The sequence below is a fragment of the Eumetopias jubatus genome, unplaced genomic scaffold (genome assembly GCF_037043125.1).
Source record: "Eumetopias jubatus isolate StellerSeaLion01/CBP00866 unplaced genomic scaffold, mEumJub1_p1.0 scaffold_4, whole genome shotgun sequence".
Lineage (NCBI taxonomy): Eukaryota > Metazoa > Chordata > Mammalia > Carnivora > Otariidae > Eumetopias > Eumetopias jubatus.
The window spans coordinates 64,890,341-64,912,867 of NW_028274810.1; the positions used below are offsets into that span (position 1 = coordinate 64,890,341).

General features: G+C 40.8%; 1 protein-coding gene across 2 annotated transcripts in view; it reads right to left on the reverse strand.

Annotated features, from left to right (window-relative positions):
• ZYG11A (zyg-11 family member A, cell cycle regulator) overlaps positions 1-18,715 on the reverse strand; it is a 77,895-nt gene extending 59,180 nt beyond the window's left edge. For both annotated transcript variants that reach the window (XM_028106931.2, XM_088022990.1), the window contains exons 1-2: positions 18,626-18,715; positions 2,120-2,285 (exon numbers count right to left, since the gene is read on the reverse strand). In XM_028106931.2, the coding sequence (XP_027962732.2) occupies positions 2,120-2,285; positions 18,626-18,715 (256 nt within the window). The remainder of the gene's footprint in view (positions 1-2,119; positions 2,286-18,625) is intronic.
• Between the last annotated feature and the right edge of the window lie 3,812 nt (positions 18,716-22,527).

Genomic DNA, 22,527 nt, shown 5'->3' on the forward strand with positions numbered 1-22,527 from the left:
TGAGATTCTCTCTCTCCCTCTGCCCCTCCCCCTGCTTACACTCTAAATAAATAAAATCTTAAAAAAAAATCTCGTCTCACAACTCAATAATAGAGGACAATCTAATTAAGAAATGGGCAAAGGATCTGAATAGACATTTCTCTAAAGAAGGTATGCAAATGCCCAAAAAGCATATAAAAATATGCTCAACATCATTACTCATTAGGGAAATGCAAATCAAAACCACAATAAATACTTAACACCCACCAGGATGGCTATAATCAAAAAGTCAAACAATGACTTTGGTGAGGTTGTGGAGAAATCAGAACGCTTGCATGCTGCTGATGGAAGCATAAAATGGTGCAGCCACTTTGGGAAACAATTTGGAAATTCCTCAAAAAGTTAAACATAGAGTTGCTGTTTAGCCCAGCAATTCTACTCCCAGGTACACACCCAAGAGAAATGAAAACATATCTCCACACAGAAATGTGTACACGAATGTTTATAAGCAGCATTATTCATAATAGCCAAAATGCAGAAACAACCCAAATGTCCATCAGCTGATAAATGAATAAAATGTGGTACAGTCATACAGTGGAATATCATAGCCATAAAAATGAAGTAGTGACTGCTGCTACAACATGGATGAACCTTGACAATATTATGCTGAGTAAAAAAAGCCAGACATAAATGGTCACATACTGCATGATTTTATTTATATTATGTGTTAAGAAAAGACAAACTCATAGAGATAGAAAGAAGATGAGTAGTTGTTTAGGGTTGGGGAAACGGGTTAGGAGTTTCTTTTTAAGATGATGAAAATGTTGGGCTCCTGGGTGGCTCAGTTGGCTAAGCGACTGCCTTCGGCTCAGGTCATGATCCTGGAGTCCCGGGATAGAGTCCCACATTGGGCTCCCTGCTCAGCGGGGAGTCTGCTTCTCCCTCTGACCCTCCCCACCTCATGCTCTCTCTCTCTCTCATGCTCTCTCTCAAATAAATAAATAAAATCTTTAAAAGAAAAAAAAAGATGATGAAAATGTTCTAAAATTGATTGTGATGATGGTTGCCCAAATCTGTGATAAAAACAAACAAAACAAACCCCTGCCCACTGAATTGTACACTTTAAAAGGGGGAATTATATAGTATGTGAAATTATCTCTCAATAATTTGTTACAAAAAAGCCTTCTTAGTAAGAAAAAACTGTAGGGGTGCCTGGGTGGCTCAGTCAGTTAAGCATCATGATCTCGGGATCCCGTGTCAGGCTCCCCACTCAGCAGGGAGTCTGCTTGTCCCTCTGCCCCTCCCCTGGCTCATGTTTGCTCACTTGCTCTCAAATAAATAAATAAAATCTTAAAAAAAAAAAAAACTGTAACATGGTAAATTAAACATAGCCCCTGAAGGCCCGACTACAGTGGGAAGTAAAGGAAAAAATTTTCTAAGGGTTTTTTTTTTTTTTTTAGATTTATTTGAGAGAGCAAGTGAGCACAAGCAGAGGGGGTAGAGGGAGAGAATCTCAAGCAGACTTCACCAAGCGTGGAGCCAGATGCGGGCTCAATCCCAGGACCCTGAGATCATGACCTGAGCAGAAATCAAGAGTCAGTCACTTAACCAACTGGGCCACCCAGTGCCCTAGAAAATTTTTTTTAAAATCTCATATTCACAATGAAAAGAGTAGGAGGGGTACCTGGTTGGCTCAGTCAGAAGAGCATGTGACTCTTGATCTCGGGGTCATTAGTTCGAGCCCCATGTTGGGTGTAGAGATTACTTAAGTAAAACGTAAAAAAAAAAAAAGAGTAGGAGACAAAACTACAGCAACAGCATTTCAGAAGCTGGAGAGCAGATGGAGGAGTGGGAACTTGGTTTAGTTCCCCACCATCTTCACTCTGCTAAGCCAATAGCCATAAGCCTAGAAGCAAGATAAATTTCCATCAAGGGATCCCCAAAAGACTCAGAGATTCAAATCTCCACACAAATAAAATGGTAATAATTTCCTTATTTCCCATCCACTTGTTGTGAGGAGCAAAACAGAAATTGTATATGAAAGTGCTTTTCAAATAGTAAAGTGCTATAAGAGTACAATATAAAGGAGCCTTATCAAAAAATATTAAATTAAATAAAAATAAAGGAGCTTTATCTTTACCTTGCCATGTCATTACCCCAAGGAATCGATCAGCTACTTCCTGAGGGAAACTCCAGTGCTCTGGAAGGCACAAGGTTCCGTCAGATCTTTCAGAACACAATTTCTCTAGGTTAGCAATCAGGACGTTCAGGCAGATATTGACCAAAGAGTAGGGAGATGCCTCCTCCTAGAAAACAAACTTTGTTAGAATACATCTACAAAAATTCAACATAAAAGTGGTCATGCAAAATACATCTAATTACTTGATGAGGATATCTGAAGATACATTCTCTTTACCCTAATAGTGATTTATATGATCTATATGTAATGAAACCACCTTATTCCAACTGTTAACTGAATGGAAAATTTTATCTATTATACTTTGTTCTAACTTGAAAAAAATTAAGTTCTCTCAATCCTTCACTCATCACCTGTTCTGTACCAGCCACTGAAAATACAGGATGAGCAAAATATAGTTCTAATCTTTTTGGAGCTACAGTTTAGTGGGGAATAAAACCAAGAAATCCGACAATTTCAATAAAACACAAGGGACAACTCAAGCAGAGATCACATGGCCATTCATTCAACAAATATTTATTCAGTGATTACTATGTCCCAGAGGATAAGAAGGAAAGCCTATTATTATCCTCAAGTGTTCACAATGTAAAGGGCTGCTATACCCAGGGTGCTGTAGAAGGATGAGAACCATAAGAGAGGTGAGAGCTATGGTCCCTTTCTCCTCTAAGAGAAACTGGCATTTGTTCATTAAACAATTTGAAAGGCATGACACTGTGTTAGACACAACTGTATTAGACAAAGGCCAAACTGAGGTTGTTACCTTTGTCAAAGGCTTCAACATGGAATAATTCTTTGACCTCCATGGTCCAAAGTTTAAATTACTGCTTTGCAAATACCCTCAACTCCTTGTTCCCTCTTCCAGACAAAATTCCATTCCTGGAAGAACTCCACTATCCAGTTTTTATAGCAACACGCAGCAGCTAGTCATCTATGGAGAGGGGAAAGACTCACATAACATAGTGTGTCACAGGAAATTCATAATCATTTAACTTCAAATGAGCCCTCAGTAGCTCTGAGACAACAGCTCTGTTCACAAGATCTCTTCCAGACAGGGTACTCTCCCAACATCAAGCAAGAATTATTCCTTGGCTTCCACTTGTTCCTCAAACACATTTTATGCTGTTATCATCATCTGACTCACTTCACTGAGAAAAATGAAGCCATCTCACCATTAAACTTAGCTGGAAGCCACATGGATTTTTTCTTTATTCTCCTCTTACATGGAGAACATGTACCTCCTTGAAAAAGCCAACACTTTCATTATGTGCTGACTGGATTTCATCCCTCTTTGCCTTGGTTCCTCTTGTCATTTCTTCATTCGTACACACATATTTCAAACTCTCCTCAAATGGATCACTTTTTTTTTAAGATTTTATTTATTTATTTGAGAGAGAGAGAGAAAGCATGAGGGGGGAAGATCAGAAGAAGCAGACTCCCCGCTGAGCAGGGAGCCTGATGCAGGACTCGATCCTGGAACTCCAGGATCATGACCTGAGCCGAAGGCAGACACTTAACGACTGAGCCACCCAGGTGCCCCTCAAATAGATCATTCTTAACATATAACTTATGCACTACTATATACCTTAAAAACAAAAAAACCTTCTGCTGACCCCCATATTCTCTTCAGTTACTCCTCTTCATAACTGACTTTCTCCGATAAGTTCACATGCTATAGAGTAGTCACCCTTATCTGCAGAGGATACGTTCCAAGACCCCAGTGGATATCTGAAACTGCCAACAGTACCAAACCCTATACCCACTATTTTTCCCTATACATACATACCTATGATAAAGTTTCATTTATAAATTAGGCACTGTAAGAGATTAACCTACTGTATTAAGTCATATGAATGTGGTCTCTCACAAAATATCTTATTGTACTATAATCCACCCCTCTTGTGATGATATGAAATGATAAAATGCCTATGTGATGAAATGTAGTTAGGTAAATGACACTAATGACCTTCTGACAATACAACAGGAGGAAGATCACCTGCTTCCAGACCACAGTTGATTTCGGGTAAGTGAAACCACAGAAAGTGAAACCTCAGATAAAGGGGGACTACTGTAATCACTTTTTCCTATTCATTTTTGTTTTTGTTCTTTTAATTGAGGTGTAACTTACATATAGCAAAAAAATTACTTTTTGTTGTATCCTTAGTTCTGTAAGTTTTAACAAACGCAATCATGTACCACCACAATATAGAGAACAGTTCTATGACCCCAAAATTCCCTAGTGTCCCTTTGTAGATACTCCCTCCCACCATCCCCATACAACAATAATCTGTGTTCTGTCCCCAGAGTTTTACCTTTTCCAAAATGTCATATAAATAGAATCATACAGTATGTAGGCCTTTTGAATCTGATTTCTCTCACTTTCCATAATGCATTCGCGATTCATCCATGTTGTGTGTTTTTGTAATTAGTTCCTCTTTATTGCTGACCTGAGCTGAAGGCAGTTGCTTAACTGACTGAGCCACCCAAGTGCCCCACAATTCCATTTTCTGAGGTCTCCTGGAATATAACTCTTTTAGTCATTGATTTTTACTCATGGAGACTAATGCTTTATAAATCAAGACTGTGAGTGCATCTTTAGTGGGATTTTATTTGGAGGACTCCTATGAGGCCTGAGTAGAATATATGTCACATCAGAGAGATTCTGCTAAACACCAGTTACCCCAGGGGCATTACCAGGGATCACTTTGATAATTTCTCAGCTACAGATTTCCTGAACCAAGCAACATATGTCATTTAAAACCCTGAATTTCGGACACCTGGGTGGCTCAGTCGGTTAAGCGGCAGCCTTTGGCTCAGGGCGTGATCCCGGAGTCCTAGGATGGAGTCCCACATCGGACTCCTTGCTCAGTGGGGAGCCTGCTTCTCCCTCTGCTCTGCCTGCCGCTTCGCTCCCCCTGCTTGTGCTCTCTGACAAATAAAATCTTTAAAAAAACTAAAAATAAATAAAATAAAACGCTGAATTTGTGTGAAGACAGGCCTGTGATAGCAAATTTTTAGGAGATAGCTTTCCACTCAAAATCCAAGCCAAAACTGACAAGATTCCCCAATTCCCTTTCCCATAAGCAGATTTTTTTTAGATATACCAGTTCACTAAAGTAAAGCCAGCCTTTGTTAGCCCATATTAATTATATTATACATATAGTTATAGTTACAGTCTCCATTCAAATTCCCTACCTGGTTTTGGGAAAAGCCTAGCCTCCAATCCCTGGTTATTGACATTGGTAAATATCAAAACTTCAGGGTCTGCTTACAGTGTTGTTTTCCAGCTTCTCTGAATTAGGTGGGAATGCTGGGGATTTCTCTTACTTTGAGAGTGTTTGTAACAGTTCATCCTGAATATTTAGTCTTAAGACCTTCTGACATTATTTGCCATATTGCTGAACATGACAGCCCCATTTTAAAAATACTGTATATTAAAGACTAAATCCACATATAAGATATCAAACATTCAAATATAAAAATGTAATAAAATATAAACAATATAAATCTATTTTTAAACATTCTTATATAGGGGCGCTTGGGTGGCTCAGTCGGTTAAGCGGCTGCCTTTAGCTCAGGTCATGATCTCAGGGTCCTGGAATCGAGCCCCACATCGGGCTCCCTGCTCCACGGGGAGCCTGCTTCTCCCTCTCCCCCTCCCCTGCTTGTGTTCCCTCTCTCACTGTGTCTCTGTCAAATAAATAAATAAAATCTTTTTAAAAAAATATTCTTATATACCCCATAGCTTAAAGTGAACATACCAATATGGTTGGAGTCCCTTATTGTGTCCCTCCCTGATGTTATTTCCCAACCCTTCACCCACAGACAATCATCTTGAATATTGTTTAGTTCTCCATGTTGTGAACTTTATGCAAACAGAATTATACTACAGTAATCTGCTACTGGTTTTTATTTCATAAATCAGTGTATGTTTTAGAGAAACATCCTATGTCATTCATTCTTCAAATCACTCTATTAGGTTTCCACCCTCCACCAAGACCACTAACGACTAATGCCTCTACCTCTGTATTATTTGACTACTGATTACATGACTCTAAATATTCATCTATAGGGGTACCTGGCTGGCTCCGTCAGTGGAACATGCGACTCTTGACCTCGGGGTCGTGAGTCTGAGCCCCATGCTGGAAAAGACTTTACTTAAAAATAAATAGGTATTAATCTATAAACCCAATGAATTCCAGATTATCCCCAGGTCGTATCTCTCGTTAAGCTAGTCTTAGATACCCAGTTGCCTCCCTGACATGTCTACTTAACTGTCACAAATACATCAAATTCACCATGTAGAAAACTGAACTTCCCCAGTCTTTTACTGCTCAATAAAATGGCATCACATCTATTTAGTTGTTTAATCTTTACTGGTACTTTTTTTTTTCCTTGTTTAGGCTTTAATTTTTGATCAACAACAGCAGATATTTACTTGTCAGTATCCCCTGTAATTTTATATTAAGAACCTCTTAGGGGCACCTGGGTGGCTCAGTCAGTCAAGCATCTGACTCTAGGTCTCAACTCAAGTCTTGATCTCAGGGCTGTAAGTTCAAGCCTCGCTTTGGGCTCCACGCTAGGCATGGAGCCTACTTTATTATTATTTTTTTAAGATTATTTACTTATTTATTTATTTGACAGAGAGAGGGAGAGAGAGAGAAAACACAAGCAGGAGGAGCAGCAGAGGGAAAGGGAGAAGCAGGCTCCACGCTGAGTAGGGAGCCCAACATGGGGTTCGATCCCAGATGCTTAGCCGACTGAGCCACCCAGGCGCCCCTGGAGCCTACTTTAAAAAAAAGTGGGGTGCTGGGGTGGCTCAGTTGGTTAGGCACCTGCCTTTGGCTCAGGTCCTGATCTCAGGGTCCTGGGATCCAGCCCCACATCAGGCTCTCTGCTCAGTGGGGAGTCTGCTTCTCCTTCTCACTCTCCCTCTGTGCTCTCTCTCAAATAAATAAATAAAATCTTAAAAAAAAAAAAAAAAGAACCTCTTAAACTACTGCCATGGCTAGTAATTTAGAAAATACATTCAAATGCTGAATCAAATCATAACCACATTGTCGGGCTGTCATGCTGCAGCTCACCTTTGGCATTTCAATTACATATGGCATTAGAGTTTTGATCTCCACAATGCGTTGAGAGCACACAAGAAACAAGACCATTTCTTTTAAAAAGCATCATTTGCCAAACCCTTTCTTACAATCAATTCTAAATCTTCCAAGAGAATCAAACAATATAAGCTCACATTGCAATCTGGATCAATCTAATTTTTTTTAAGATTTTTTTATTTATTTACTTGAGAGAGAGAGAATGAGAGATAGAGAGCAATCTAATTTTAATCACATTTCCCCCTTTTCTAGAAATTAGTGTGCTAAAAATAGCATGTTTTCAAACAAACTAACATAATGGCTAATTGTGTTCCTTCTACTGTCTTGGATGGATACAGAGTAACAAGAAAAATTTGCACTCAAAAACACTATTTTTAATTCCTTGTAATACAGAGAATTTTTAACAGTGTTTCTATAAGACACACCAATTTAAGATCAATAATTGTCTACGGGTGGTTAATTCTATTTATCAGCTGTCATAAAGCATGCATGGGAACTAGTTGCTGTGCTCAAGTACCAACTCTTGAAAACCAGAACATGAAAACAAATTCTGACCCACCAATAGGCCGTCAACAACCTTTCACTCAGATATTAAATTTCCCCAACGCTGAAATTAGAATGAAAAGCAGCTGTGTCTTTATATGACTTTTCCCCAGCAAGAGTACAACCCGGGACACATAGCAAAGCCTCAATGAGCACGTTAAAAGAATAAACAATAAAAATAATGTCAAGGTTCAAGAGTTTACAGTATGTACCAAAAAGTAAGAAGTATTCACAGACGCTTTACTTTCGGCAATAGATCAAGTTGCAAAAAAAGTCACATATATGATCTTTACAAATTATTTCATTTTGGGGTGCCTGGGTGGCTCAGTCCGTTAAGTGGCTGCCTTCCACTTAGGTCATGATCCTGGAGTCCTGGGATCAAGCCCTGCATCGGGCATCCTGCTCAGCGAGGAGCCTGCTTCTCCCTCTGCCCTTGACCCCCTGCTAGTACCCACTCTCTCTCTCTCAAATAAATAAATTAATTATTTCATTACCAATCTACCTTGCTATACGAATTGCTATCTAGATGACCTTGCATTACTGCATCCTATAAAGAAAAGTTTGGTAACTATTTGTTAGAATGTGAATAATTTCCTAATTTATCTATTTCATAACTTTGATGATACTGGATTTGTTATTGTTGTTTCATTCTTTATAAAAGTAGAATATGAAGATATCTCAAATTCATTTTGGAAGTATGAAGAGGATAAATATAAATAACTAAAAAGTGAAGTACCTGTACATTCAAATGTTTATTTTTAACCACTCCTTTATACAGACATATTGGGGAATGGAACAGTACTGAAAGAAGATTTCTCAGGATTAATAACACAATTTGATAAAGAGTAGAACATCTGAACAGAATTGGGGAGAAGAGGCAGTAGCAACCTATCAAAACCCATTGTTTCTATTTCTTTTGTTTTACATGACGATGCTTTCTTTATATGGAAGGTATACCATAAATTCAAATTAATTTAAAACAAAATCCTATCCATAAATACATTATTTTTAAGTCGGCTCTACACCCAATGTGGGACTTGAACTCATGACCCCAAGATCAAAACTGCTCTACTGACTAAGCCCAGGCACCCCTCCTATCCATATATTCTAGTATATGTGCTGCTGAAGTAAGCACTTCTATCCATATATTCTAAATACACAATTTTATAAAGTATTCTTGTGAATTTGGAACATGCTCCTTGTAGTATGTGATTATTACAAGATCACATTCAAAGCCCATGCTATACCAATGGTGAATGTGAAATTCTATTTAAGCATAATATAGAATCCATTATTTCTCACTTTAAAGACCTATACTTTCTGGGCGCCTGGGTGGCTCAGTTGGTTAAGCGGCTGCCTTTGGCTCAGGTCATGATCCCGGAGTCCCGGGATCTAGTCCCAGGCCGGGCTCCCTACTCAGCAGACAGCCTGCTTCTCCCTCTGCCCCTCACCCCCCTTGTGCTCTCTCTCTCTCTCTCACTCTCTCTCAAATAAATAAAAATCTTTAAAAATAAGTAAATAAATAAAATAAATACCTATACATTCTAGGAATAAATCAATTCCCTGTCCAGGATAGCCACCAAGTCAAACTCCATTGTCACAAACTTTGATTTAGAGTCAGCAGCTGTGTGACACATGAAGTTTTATATAAATGTGGATGGATTATCACTAACCTCCACAATTCCTAAAAAAGAATTTTAATCTAAGGTTACAGAGGTAATGCACATACACTGCGTGCTAAGAAGTCTAGGTCCTTCCACCAACAGAGAAATTACTGATACTTTCTTGTTCTTAATGAACACCCCATACAAATACACATTTCCAATACTTAGCAAAATCCTAACAGTTCTACCTATCGGGTAGCTTCAACTTGCCACCTACCTCCCACCCAAATTCACCCCCTTATTCTTCACCCTGCTCTCTATTCCTGGAGGTAAGTGGATCCCATGAATAGATCCCCTTGCCCTGCTATCAGTTTGGTTCTGACAATGTGAAACTCCCAAAGAAGACAGGAGGGTGAATTAAGTTAGAACATGTATTCCTATCCTAGTGTGACTATACAAATGCCACAAAAAATGGGATGGCTCAAAATAACAGAAATTTATTCTCTCAGAGTTCTGGAGGACAGAAGTCCAAATATCAAGTCCCCTGTGAGCAGGGCCATTCTCCTCTGAACGCACTAGGCAAAAACTGTTCCTTTCTTAGCTTGTGGTGGCTCCTGGCTTTCCCTGGCTATGGCAACATAACTCTGATCTGTCTCCATCTTTACATGACCTTCCTCCCTGTGTCTCTAGGTCTCAAATCTCCTCCCTTTTCTCATAAAGATCCCACCAGTCACTGGATTTAGGCGGACCCTAAATCCAGATAATTTCAACAAGATTCTCAACTTAGGAACACCTGAGTGGCACAGTCTGTTGAATGTCCAACTCATGGTTTCAGCTCAGGTTGTGATCCCAGGGTCGTGGGATCAAGCCATGTGGGGCTCCACGCTTGGTGTGGAGTCTGCTTGAGATTCTCTCTCCCTCTCCCTCTGCCCCTCCTGCTTGTGCTCTAGCCCTCTTTAGGATAAATAAATAAGTCTTAAAAAAAAAAAAAAAAGATTCTCAACTTAATTGCATTTGCAAAGACCCTATCTCCAAATAAGGTCAAATTCACAGATTCCAGGAATTAGGATGTGAACATGTTTTTGGGGGGCATGGTTCAACCCACTACAGATTATTTCCCCAGCTCTCTCTCTTTAAGGTTGCCTTGAGGGGCTGTGTCCCGCCAATTACTGCTTTAAAGTTAGCTCTCTCTCCTGGCTATAGACTGAATGTCTGTGCTCCTCAAAAATTCTTATGTTGAAATCTAACCCCCACTTTGATGATATTTAGAGGTAGGAACCTTTGGGAAGTGATTAGGTCATAAGCCCTCATGAATGGAATTAGTGCCCTTATAAAACAGACTCCAGAGCACTCCCTTCCCCTTTCTGCCATGTAAGAACACAGCAAAAAGTATCTATGAAACAAGAAGTGGGTTCCCACCAGACACCAAATCTACCAGCAGACATGGACTTGATCTTGGACTTCCTAGCCTCCAAAACTATGAGGGGGAAAAAAAAAAAAAACTATGAGAAATACATTTCTTTTGTTTATAAGTCACCTAGTCTATGGTATTTTTGTTATGGCAGGCTGAAGACTAAGACACTCCTTCTGGGAGGTCATCTGGGCCCAACGATGGCAATAGTTACTTAGTTGAGTAATACATTATTGTGCTTTTCCATAACTCACCCTATTATCTTTGCAAGTAGTCCTTTAATTAAATTCTCATTGAATTATCCCTGTTCTGAATGTGTCATCTATTTCTTGCTGTGCATATGCCTGTTACACCTTCCAAATTAATTTCTAGTCCATCCCCTTCTCTCTAGCTATACTACCAATTTCTTTTTTTTAACACTATCAATTTCTTTTTTTTTTTTTTTTTTAAGATTTTATTTATTTATTTGACAGATAGAGATAGCGAGAGAGGGAACACAAGCAGGGGGAGTGGCAGAAGGAGAAGCAGGCTTCCTGCCCAGCAGGAAGCCCGATGCGGGGCTGATCCTAGGAATCCGGGATCATGACCTGAGTCAAAGGCAGACGCTTAATGACTGAGCCACCCAGGCGCCCCTACACTACCAATTTCTAATCCAAGTTACTACCATATCTTACCTAGAATACTGAGAAATTATAAATTAATTTCTCTACTTTTGCTCCTAATCCTTTTCCAATCCATCTCTACCTGGAGCCTAGACTCATTTCTAAAATATAAACTGTACCATGTAGCTCTAATAAACATGTTTTATTTATTAAGATTTTATTTATTTATTAGAGAGAGAGAGCGTGAGTAAGCAGGGGGAGGAGCATAAGGGGAGGGACAAGCAGACTCTGTGCTGAGCACAGAGCCCGATGCAGGGCTCAATCCTCACAACCCTGAGATCATGACCTGAACCAAAATCAAGAGTTGGACAATTAACCAACTGAGCCAACCATATTTAACATGTTTTAAAGACAAGGACTTTAAGGGACACCTGGCTGGCTCAGTCAGGAAAGCATGTGACTCTTGATCTCAGGGTCATGAGTTTGAGCCCATGGATGTAGAGATTACTTAAAAATAAAATCTTAAAAAAATGTAAAATAAAGACAAGGACTTTAAAACAGATATTATAATTCATGGATATAAAGGAGAACATGAGCATAACAAGAGAATAAGTATGGAATCTCAACAGAGAAATGGAAGATCTGAAAAAGACCCAATGGAACTTCTAGAGTTGAAAAGTAAAATGCCTAAAATAAATAATACATCAGATGAGATTAACAGATTAGACACTACAAAATCAGACATCAGTGAAGTTGAAGGTAGTGCAATAGAAACTATTTAAACTGAAACAGGAAAATGTTGGCAAAAAATAAATAAATAAAGTATGCATAAAGCCACAAGTCCAATCTTAAGCAGTCTAATATAATAAACATGTGATTGAAAACTTCCGAAGACAGGAGACAGAGGGAAAAAAATTTTTTTTTAAAATAATGGTCAACAAGGACACTGTCCTATCCTTGGAATGTATGCAGTTGTTTTTGTTAAATATTAATTGAATCTCACAGTTAATTCACTGAGTACAAAGAACAATTTAAACAAATGTGATGGCTTTCTTTAAAAAGTCAAAATATGTCCAATTAGATACAAAATATAAACCCACTGATCCCAGAAGCAAAACAGACCCAAAATGAAATAAACTAAAGATCCCACAATATGGAAAATGTCTAAAAACCAACAATGAAAAGAAAAATTCTAACATGGAAGGTTGAGGGGTGGATTGTGGCAGTTCTTTTTTTAAAAGTATGACCACTGAATTTTTATCAGATGCAAGACTAGCCAGAAGACGATGAATTACCTTTTTTAAGTAGGTTCTGTCCTCAGTATGGAGCCCAACACAGGGCTTGAACCCATGACCCTGAGATAGAAACCTGAGCTGACACCAAGCGTTGGACACTTAACCAACTGAGCCACCCAGGTTCCCCAATGAAATATGTTTGTTTGTTTAAGATTTTTATTTATTTATTTGACAGAGAGAGATACAGCGAGAGGGAACACAAGCAGGGGGAGTGGGGGAGGGAAAAGCAGGCTTCCCGCGGAGCAGGGAGCCCAATGTGGGGCTCGATTCCAGGACCCTGGGATCACGCCCTGAGCCGAAGGCAGACGCTTAATGACTGAGCCACCCAGGCGCCCCTGAAATGTGTTTTTTAAAGATTTACTTATTTATTTGAGAGAGAGAGAGAGTGTGCACACAAGCACGGGGAGGGGCAGAGGGAGAAGGAGAGAGAGAATCTCAAGCAGACTCCTTGCAGAGCACAGAGCTTGACACAGGTTTCAAGCCCATGACCCTGAGATCATGACCTGAGCTGAAATCAAGAGTTAGATGCTTAATGGACTGAGCCACTCAGGCACCGCCCCCTTTTTAAGAACAGTTTTTTTAAAAGAACAATTTTAAAAAACATTTTCAAAAGCAATTTTTTTTAAGTTTAGTGATAAAAGAAGCACTGTTTTACGTTTTGCAAATTCATTAGTGTGTAACTTAAGAAAATGGAGTCTTAGGGTCACCTGGGTGGCTCAGTCGGTTAAGCGTCTGCCTTCGGCTCAGGTCACGATCCCAGGGTCCTGGGATCAAGTCCCCAGTCGGGCTCTTTGCTCAGCAGGGAGCCTGCTTCTCCCTCTGCCTACTGCTCCCCCTGCTTGTGCTTGCTCTCTCTCTCTCTCTCTCTCTGACAAATAAATAAATAAATAATTTTTTTAAAAAAGAATGAAATAAAAATATTAAAACAAAACAAAACAAAACAACTGTTACCTTTGAGTGACCATTAAAGACTGAGGGAAGGGAAAAAGAAAAAAAAAAGGAGAGGAACAGAACAGTAAGTCAATAGAAAAGATAAAATGGAACTTAGAAAAATGTTCAATTCAAAAGTCAGGGAAGGGCACGCCTTGGTGACTCAGTCAGTTAAGCATCCGCCTTTGGCCCAGGGTCCTGAGATGGAGGGGCTCCTTGCTCAGCAGGGAGCCTGCTTTTCCCTCTGCCTACCATTCCCCCTGCTTGCAAATAAATGAAATCTTAAAAAAAAAAAAAGTCAGGGAAGGAAGAAACAAAACAAACAAAAGGACAAATAGAACATGAATAGTAACACAGTAGTCTTAAACCTAACAATTTTGAATAATTACATTTACTCTAATTTAAAAGGCACACATTGTCAAACTGGATAAAAAAGACTTTTGTTTACAAGAGATGTGCTTTAAACATAAACAATACAAGACTATTAAACACTAATCATATGGAAAATGGAGTTAACTATTATTAGTGTCAAAAGAAGAAGGCTTCTGGGCAAGAATATTACCAGAAATCATAAAAATAAAAGGATTAAATCATCAAGAAGACATACTTCCTAACTGTATATGCACTTACTAACAGCTTTAAAATTCATGAAGCAAAAACTGAAATAAAAAGAAAAATCCACAATTACAGTTAGAAATAAACACCTTCAGCAATTGATAAAAAACAAGTAGTTGGAAAATGAGTAAGAATATAGAAAATTAATATTATCAACCAACTTGACCTGACATTCATAGAATATTATATCCAAAAGTACAATACATATTCTTTAAGTGCACATGAATGTGCACCAGGATAGACCATATCTGAGCCATAAAACAAATCTCAATAAATATAAATGGATTAAAATCATAGACATAGGGCACCTGGGTGGCTCAGTTGGTTGAGCAACTGCCTTCGGCTCAGGTCATGATCCTGGAGTCCCGGGATCAAGTCCCACATCGGGCTTCCTGCTCAGCAGGGAGTCTGCTTCTCCCTCTGACCCTCTTCCCCCTCGTGCTCTCTATCTCTCATTCTCTCTCTCTCAAATAAATAAAATCTTTAAAAAAAAATAAAATAAAATCAGAGACATAGTTCTATGATCATAGTTCTCTGACAACAATTACATTAGAAGTCAATTTAAAAAAATTGTGAAATATCCCCAACTGTTTGGTAATGAAGCAATACATTTCTAAATATCCCATGGCTCAAATAAGATCTCATAATGGTAATCAGAAAATATTTTGAACAATATATCAGAATTTATGGGTATTAACCAAAGCTGTGTTAGAGGAAATGTATAGCTCTAAATGTTTCTTTCTTTCTTTTTTTTTTTTAAAGATTTCATTTATTTATTTGACAGAGAGAGAGAGAGAGCGAGAGAGGGAACACAAGCAGTGGGAGAGGGTGAGGGAGAAGCAAGCATCCCGCCAAGCAGGGCGCCCGATGCGGGGCTTGATCCCAGGACCCTGGGATCACGACCTGAGCTGAAGGCAGACGCTTAACGACTGAGCCACCCAGGTGCCCTGCTCTAAATGTTTCTATTATAAATAAGAAAGATATAGAATTAATGACCTAAGTTCCCACCTTAAAGAGATAAAAAAGAGAGTAAATTAAACCCAGAGTAAACATAAGAAATTATAAAGATAGGAGCAGAAATAAGAGAAAACAGATGTACAATGGATATAAATCAAAGCCAAAAGTCAGTTCTTCAAAAAAACTAATAATATTACCAAATCCCTGCTAACAAAGACTAAGAGAAAGAAAAAAGAGAAAACACCAGTACCAGGAACAAAAGACTGAACGTCATTACAGACCCTATAAGCATTAAAAAGATAATAAAGGAATTGTTATGAACAATTTTGCCAATAAATTTGGTAATTCAGATGAAATACAGAAATTACTAGAATAACAAACTACAAAAACTGACAATCTGTTAGACATAACATTCCTAAACGTATGTGCACTTATTTCTTGATAAACTGACCCTTTTATAAATATAAAATGAAAGTATATGAATAGCTCTCCCAAAGAAATTCAAGTCTCAATGGCTTCACTAGTGAGTTCTATTAAACATCAAAGGAAGAAATAATCTCGGGATTGTGAGTTCAAGCCCCAAAGTGGAGGTAGAGTTTACTTAAAAGAAATAAATAGGGGGTGCCTGCAAGGCGCAGTTGGTTAAGCGCCAGACTCTTGGTTTCAGCTCAGGTCATGATCTCAGGGTTGTGAGATCGAGCTCCACATTGGGCTCCGCACTCAGCTCAGGGTCTGCCTCAGACCCTCTCTCCTGGGGCACCTGAGTGGCTCAGTTGTTAAGCATCTGCCTTCGGCTCAGGTCATCATCCCAGGGTACTGGGATCGAACCCAACATTAGGCTCTCTGCTTGGCGGAAAGCCTGCTTCTCCCTCTCTCACTCCCCCTGCTTGTGTTCCTTCTCTGTCTATCTCTCTGCCAAATATATAAATAAAATCTTTTAAAAAAATTAAAAAAAAGACCCTCTCTCCTTTGCCCCTCCACCCCGCTCTGACTCTCTCTCAAATAAATAAAATCTTAAAAAAAAGAAAAAATTAAAAAAAAAGAATACCCATGCTCCACAAACTAAAAAAATTGAATAGGAAAAAGAATTTGAATAGGGGACATTTCCCAATTCATTTTTTGAGGCTAGTATTATCCTAATACTAAAACTAGATAAAATATTTTCTGGAGAGCAATTTTCCTCATAAACATGGACATAAAAATACTTAACAAAATATCAGCAAACAGAATCCTGTGATATATAAAAAATACATCATGACCAGGTGGGGATTATTTCTAGAATGTAAAGTTAAATTCACAATAAAATCCACCACATTAACAGAATAAACAACAACAACAAAAATACAGTCTTAAATGCTGAAGCATTTGATAAAATTCAACACACATTCATAACTTAAAAAATACTCCTAGCAAAGCAGGAATAGAAGAAAACTTCCTTAATTTGATAAAGGGCATCTATGGAAAAACCTACAGCCAGTATCATACTTAAAGGTGAAAGACCTAGAATACAAAGATGTCTACTCTCACAACTTCAACATTCTACAAAGGTCCTAGAAAATGCAATTTAGAAAAAGTTAACAAGGGGGCGCCTGGGTGGCTCAGTCGGTTGGGCGTTTCCCTTCAGCTCTGGTCATGATCTCCCAGTCCTGGGACTGAGCCCGGACTCCGGCTCTCTGCTTGGAGGGGAGTCTGCTTCTCTCTCTCACTCTAGCCTGTGTTCTCCACCCCACTCCAAATAAATAAATAAAATCTTAAAAAAAAAAAAAAAAGGTGGGGGGAAGGAAATAGAAAGCATAAACTTAAAAAACAAAAAGCTGAACTAAAAGGGAATAAAGTAAAGCTGTCTTTATTTGCTGATGACATGACTGTGAAGAAAACCTTAAGAAATCTGAAAAAAAAAACTAGAGAAAAGTGAACCTAGCAGGTTGCAGAACACAAGATCAATACATCAAAAAAAAATTGTATTGTTTTTAAAAGTATTTACAGAATCAAAACTAGAGATCAATTTAACAAAATATGTGAAAGACCTTTATATCAAAAACCACAACACATAAAGGCAACATACACAAATGGAGAAACAGCATAAGCAAAAATGTATTCGTGCATTGTATTAATTTTTGAAGTTAATTAAAAATAAAAGCTTATAAATAATACAACTGTATACAGTACACTATGGAACCAGAAAGAAAACGGGTTGATCACTTTTCTAAGGAAATTTGTTTTAACTTCAGGCAGCGGCAACAAAAAATGTGCTTGAGATACTGTGCTAGCACACGCTTAAAAACCCAGCTGTTCCATTAGGTACAAACAAATTTACAAATCATATAGCAGCATTTAAAAGTGAGTCCAAAAAAGTACAGGAGCACAGGCAAGATCTTTGCAGGGCACAAAAGCCTTCCAACAAGGCGCTGTATGCAAAGTACAACCTCAGTGAATATTTCCTTCCCTCCGTATTTTAGGTTCACTAGAACCTTCACTAGATTTTGAGTTCTACGAGGGTGACCCTTGGGGCGTTGTAGAATGTGGAGTCTGACTTCAGAACACCTGATGTCAGGTTCAGGTTCCTGAGCAAATCAACTAACTTTCAGAGTTCTCAACTTCTCCACACACCAGTAAAATGGAGACTATCAATGCCTACAAAAGACAGGAGATAACCAAATTACTCTAGAAACGAGACACAACACACAGTAAGCAGCAAATACACTCTTTTGGTTTGCGTAAGTTTAGTTTAGTTTAATAGGAATCCCGGGGGGGGGGCTCGGGGGGAGGGAGAACACGTGAAATGAAGGAATTTCAGTCCTGGGGTTCCAGTTCTCTTCGCCGGGCTCAGGAGGGCCTTCCAGTTAGAGCTGCCAGGCCCAAGGCCTTGGGTAATAGGGACTGCTGGGTCACAGCCTCTGTGGGGTACCACGTCCACAATGCACGTGGCAGTAAGGTCGAGGTTTGGGCCATCTGGCTCCATTTTGACAGTAATAAGCGCCACCGTCTACTGCCGGCCAAGCCTAGTGCTATGACCAGAGCTTACGTCCAAACTTATCCCACCCTGCAAAAGACCGGCTGCCTTCCGCAAACAGGTAAGAGTCGGAGACCCGAGGAGAGGCCTACCCCCTCCCCAAGGTCACCCGAGGGACGGCACTTGCCCGCGCCGCGCCTCCACGCTAAGGCGTGAGGTGAGCGCGCTCGGCCCGGAGGCTGGGACGCCCTGGGCAGAAAACTCCCTTCCAGCAAGCACTTCCCCAGCGACGACAGGAGCCCAGCCGCGGCTCAGCCCTTGCCTTTACCCCCGCGTCGGCCAAACGAACCAGCAACTGCCCCCGCGCAGTCCCCGACGACTCCCTGACGAGCGTGGCGTCCCGCCGAGGTCCGCGTCCCCGCCCCCGTGCTCACCTGCACCACGCAGCAACCCAGCGCATCCTTCTGAGCGTCAGGAGGGACGATGGTCCGGGGCGAAAGGCCCGGGTGCAAGAAGTGAACCATGGCGACCCCCTTCGGTGGGGCGTCAGGAGAGAGCGGGCGACGAGCCGGGAATCGAGTCCTGACCAGGATCCCGCGAGAGGAGGAGTCCACTCCAGCCGGGAGGCAGCTTGAGCCGCGCCGGCTCCTAGGCAGCGTACGCAGCCCTCACGCCGGTCCGTCCCGGCCGCGAGAGTTTTGAAACGCCCGGCGTGGCGGCGCGCACGCGCCCGCCGCAGCCTCGCCCCTCCCGCGGAGGCCTGACCGCCGCAGACCCCGCCCCCAGGATGAGCTCTCCCCTCGCCTATTCTCCCCTCCCCCACCAAAGCCGACCACTACCCCACCCTGTCAGGGCCCAACCGTCCCCCTTCGGGCACCCCGTCGCCGCCGCAAGCAGCCTAAATACCTGCTGTGCCACTCACCCAACTCCTACTCACCCCTCTGAGACCAACTTCACAGATACCTATACCTCAAAGATTTGATAGCGCATTTCTGTCGCCGCTCTAAAGCCTGCCCACAGACCACTTCAATGAAGTTGGGAAATAGAATATGTTTTTATTTTTGTTTTCGTAATCTCTATACCCATCGTGGGGCTCGAACTCAGGACCTAAGATCAAGAGTCGCATACTGGGGCGCCGGGGTGGCTCAGTCGTTAAGCGTCTGCCTTCGGCTCGGGTCATGATCCCAGAGTCCTGGGATCGAGCCCCACATCGGGCTCCCTGCTCAGCCAGGAGCCTGCTTCTCCCTCTCCCACTCCCCCCGCTTGTGTTCCCTCCCTCGCTGTGTCTTTCTCTGTCAAAGTCAAATAAATAAAATCTTTAAATATATATATAGAATATATACTTTAAAGACCTTTCTCCTAAAACTCCAGCACAGGCACCTCTATTGCATCAGACTTCGCTTTTTCAGCTCCTGACATTGGACGAATCAAGTACCAAAACCAGGGCGCCTGGGTGGCTCAGTTGGTTCAGCGACTGCCTTCGGCTCAGGTCATGATCCCGGAGTCCTGGGATTGAGTCCCACATCGGGCTCCCTGCTCAGCAGGGAGTCTGCTTCTCCCTCTGACCCTCCCCCCTCTCATGCTCTCTCTCTCTCTCTCTCTCTCTCTCTCATTCTCTCAAATAAATTAATTAGTTAATAAAAAAAAAAAGAAAGAAAAAATATGTCTTGAAAAGGGTAGTTCTAAAAGTATGAACCTTGGATTTGAATCCTGGATTGGAATGCCTGCTCAGCCCTATCTACTAAGTTGTAAACCTTGGGCAAGATTCTTAATTTCTCTGAAACTCAACAACCTCATCGGTAAAGTAGGGTAAGAATATTTTAGCACAGAGAGTTATGTAAAGATTAAACAAGATAATGTACATAAAAAACATAATGCTTGACACATAGTAAGTCCTTGATAAGTGGATTCAAAGTACAAATACTTTGCAAAATGCTTTCCTTTCACATTTATTCTTTTATTTAATCCTTATACCAAAAAAAAAAAAATATCCTTGTCAGTAGGTATCTCCATTTTACCCACAGAGAAACTGAACACCTGAGAGGTTGAAAAGACAAGGTAAATTGTACCCACCTGATGAGTGGAAAACCTGACAGTCAAAATCCAGTTTTCTAACTCCTAGCCAGTAAATGTTCGGGGGGTTTTCAGTGGACTATTTCATAGCTTCTCCTCTATCCTCAAACTTCCAACACCTCCTCCCCCAACCATATTCTCAGCTGCCTGTTTTATTGAAAAAAGAAAAGCAATTAAAAAAAAAAAGGTACCAAGCTCCCGCCGTCACATCTACCCACCTATCTGTATTGGCTGTCTTTGCCTTACCACCTATTACTATCACCTATTTTGCTCTTACCTACGGCCAACTCCTGCACTTGGACTTGTCCACTAGATCTCATCCCCTCTTGCTTACTCAAAGATATCATCCAGCAGCGTCCTTTCTTACTCCTGCATTATCATTTTTTCCCTCTTTCTTGGATCATTGCCACCAGCGTACAAACAAACTGAGGGATGCCTGGCTGGCTAAGTCAGTGCAGCGTGGGACTCTTGATTTTGGTTGTTAAGTTCCAGCCCCACTTTGGGTGCAGAGATTGCTTAAAAATAAAATCTTTAAAAAAAAAATAAATAACTGGGGCACTTGGGTGGCTCAATCAGTGAAAGCGTCTGCCTTGGGCTCAGGTCATGATCCCAGGGTCCTGGGATGGACCCCGCATTGGGCTCACAGCTCAGTGGGGAGTTTGCTTCTCCCAATCCCTTTGCTCCTCCTCCCTGCTTGTGCACTCTCTCTCAAATATGTACATAAATAAATATCTTTTAAAAATAAGTAAAAATAAATAATAAGTCAAACTGATACTTTTCCCATAATTAAAAACAAAAATACTTCTTTTAACCTAATTTCTCTATTCAGGTTGTTAAAATCAAAACAAATGGAGACCAGCTTTGAAAATTCATTCCCTGGGGGCGCCTGGGTGGCTCAGATGGTTAAGCGTCTGCCTTCGGCTCAGGTTATGATCCCAGGGTTCTGGGATCGAGCCCCACATCAGGCTCCTGGCTCAGCGGGGAGCCTGCTTCTCTCTGCCTCTCTCCCTGTTCATGCACGCTCTCTCTCTCTCTGTATTTCTGTGTCTCAAATGAATAAATAAAATCTTTAAAAAAAAAGAAAAAGAAAAAAAAAGAAAATTCATTCCCTGAACAGAAGAAAACAGTTTAGTTTAGCTTATTTTGCAAAGCTAACTTAGCCTGGGTCATTTCTTGCCTATGCTTCTGAAAATCATAAGCAAAACTTAAACTGGGGGTGCCTGCATGCTCAGTCTGTTAAGCGTCCGCCTTCGGCTCAGGTCATGTCCCAGGGTCCTGGGCTCAAGCCCAGCATTGGGCTCCTTGCTCGGCTGAGAGCCTGCTTCTCTCTCCCTCTTCTGCTCCCCCTGCTTGTGTGCTCGTGTTCACTCTCCCTCTCTCTGTCAAATAAATAAATAAAATCTTAAAAAAAAAAAAAACAGGGGCGCCTGGGTGGCTCAGTCGGTTAAGCGGCTGCCTTCGGCTCGGGTCATGATCCCAGGGTCCTGGGATTGAGCCCCACGTCTGGCTCCCTGCTCAGAGGAGAGCCTGCTTCTTCCTCTCCCTCTGCCTGCCACTCCGCCTACTTGTGCTCGCTCTCTATCTCTGTGTCAAATAAATAAATAAAAATCTTTAAACAAAAAACAAAAAACAAAAACCCACAGAACTTAAACTGTTTCCCAAGTTTCCTATGTGGTAACCACTGACCAATTCCCTATCATTTAAGAAAACTCTAGTATTATAACCAACCACTGTGAAGAGTAAACAATCCCCGCTTTCTCACTATACAAGCTGCTTTATAACCCCTGAGCCTCACTCCATATTTTGGTTTTGAGTGCTCTTGGTTTGCAGAGTTTTGGTGTGCACAATAAACTTTTACTAATCACTACTTTGGTGATTCATTTGTTTTATTTCAATTATTTCTGAACTTTTGACAAGGTATTATCCCCATATCCTATGTTTTACAGAGAAGCTTCTCCATGATATGGTCTGTATTCACTGTCTCGTACCCTTTGCTTTCACCCTGACCACTCCATTAAACAGTTCTTGTCAACTTCCAAGTTGCTAAATTCAGTGGTCACTTTTCTTTCTTTGTTTTGACAATTCAGCAGCATTTGACCCAAGTGATTTCTTCTTCTTTAAAATACTTTCATTTGGCTTCCAGAACACATCTCTTCCTCCTCTCCCATCCCTACGTCTTTCTTCTTTCTTTCTCTCTTCCTCCTACCTCATTGGCTGCTCCTTCTCATCCTCCTGATTCAGAGTTCTACATCTTTGTGTATGC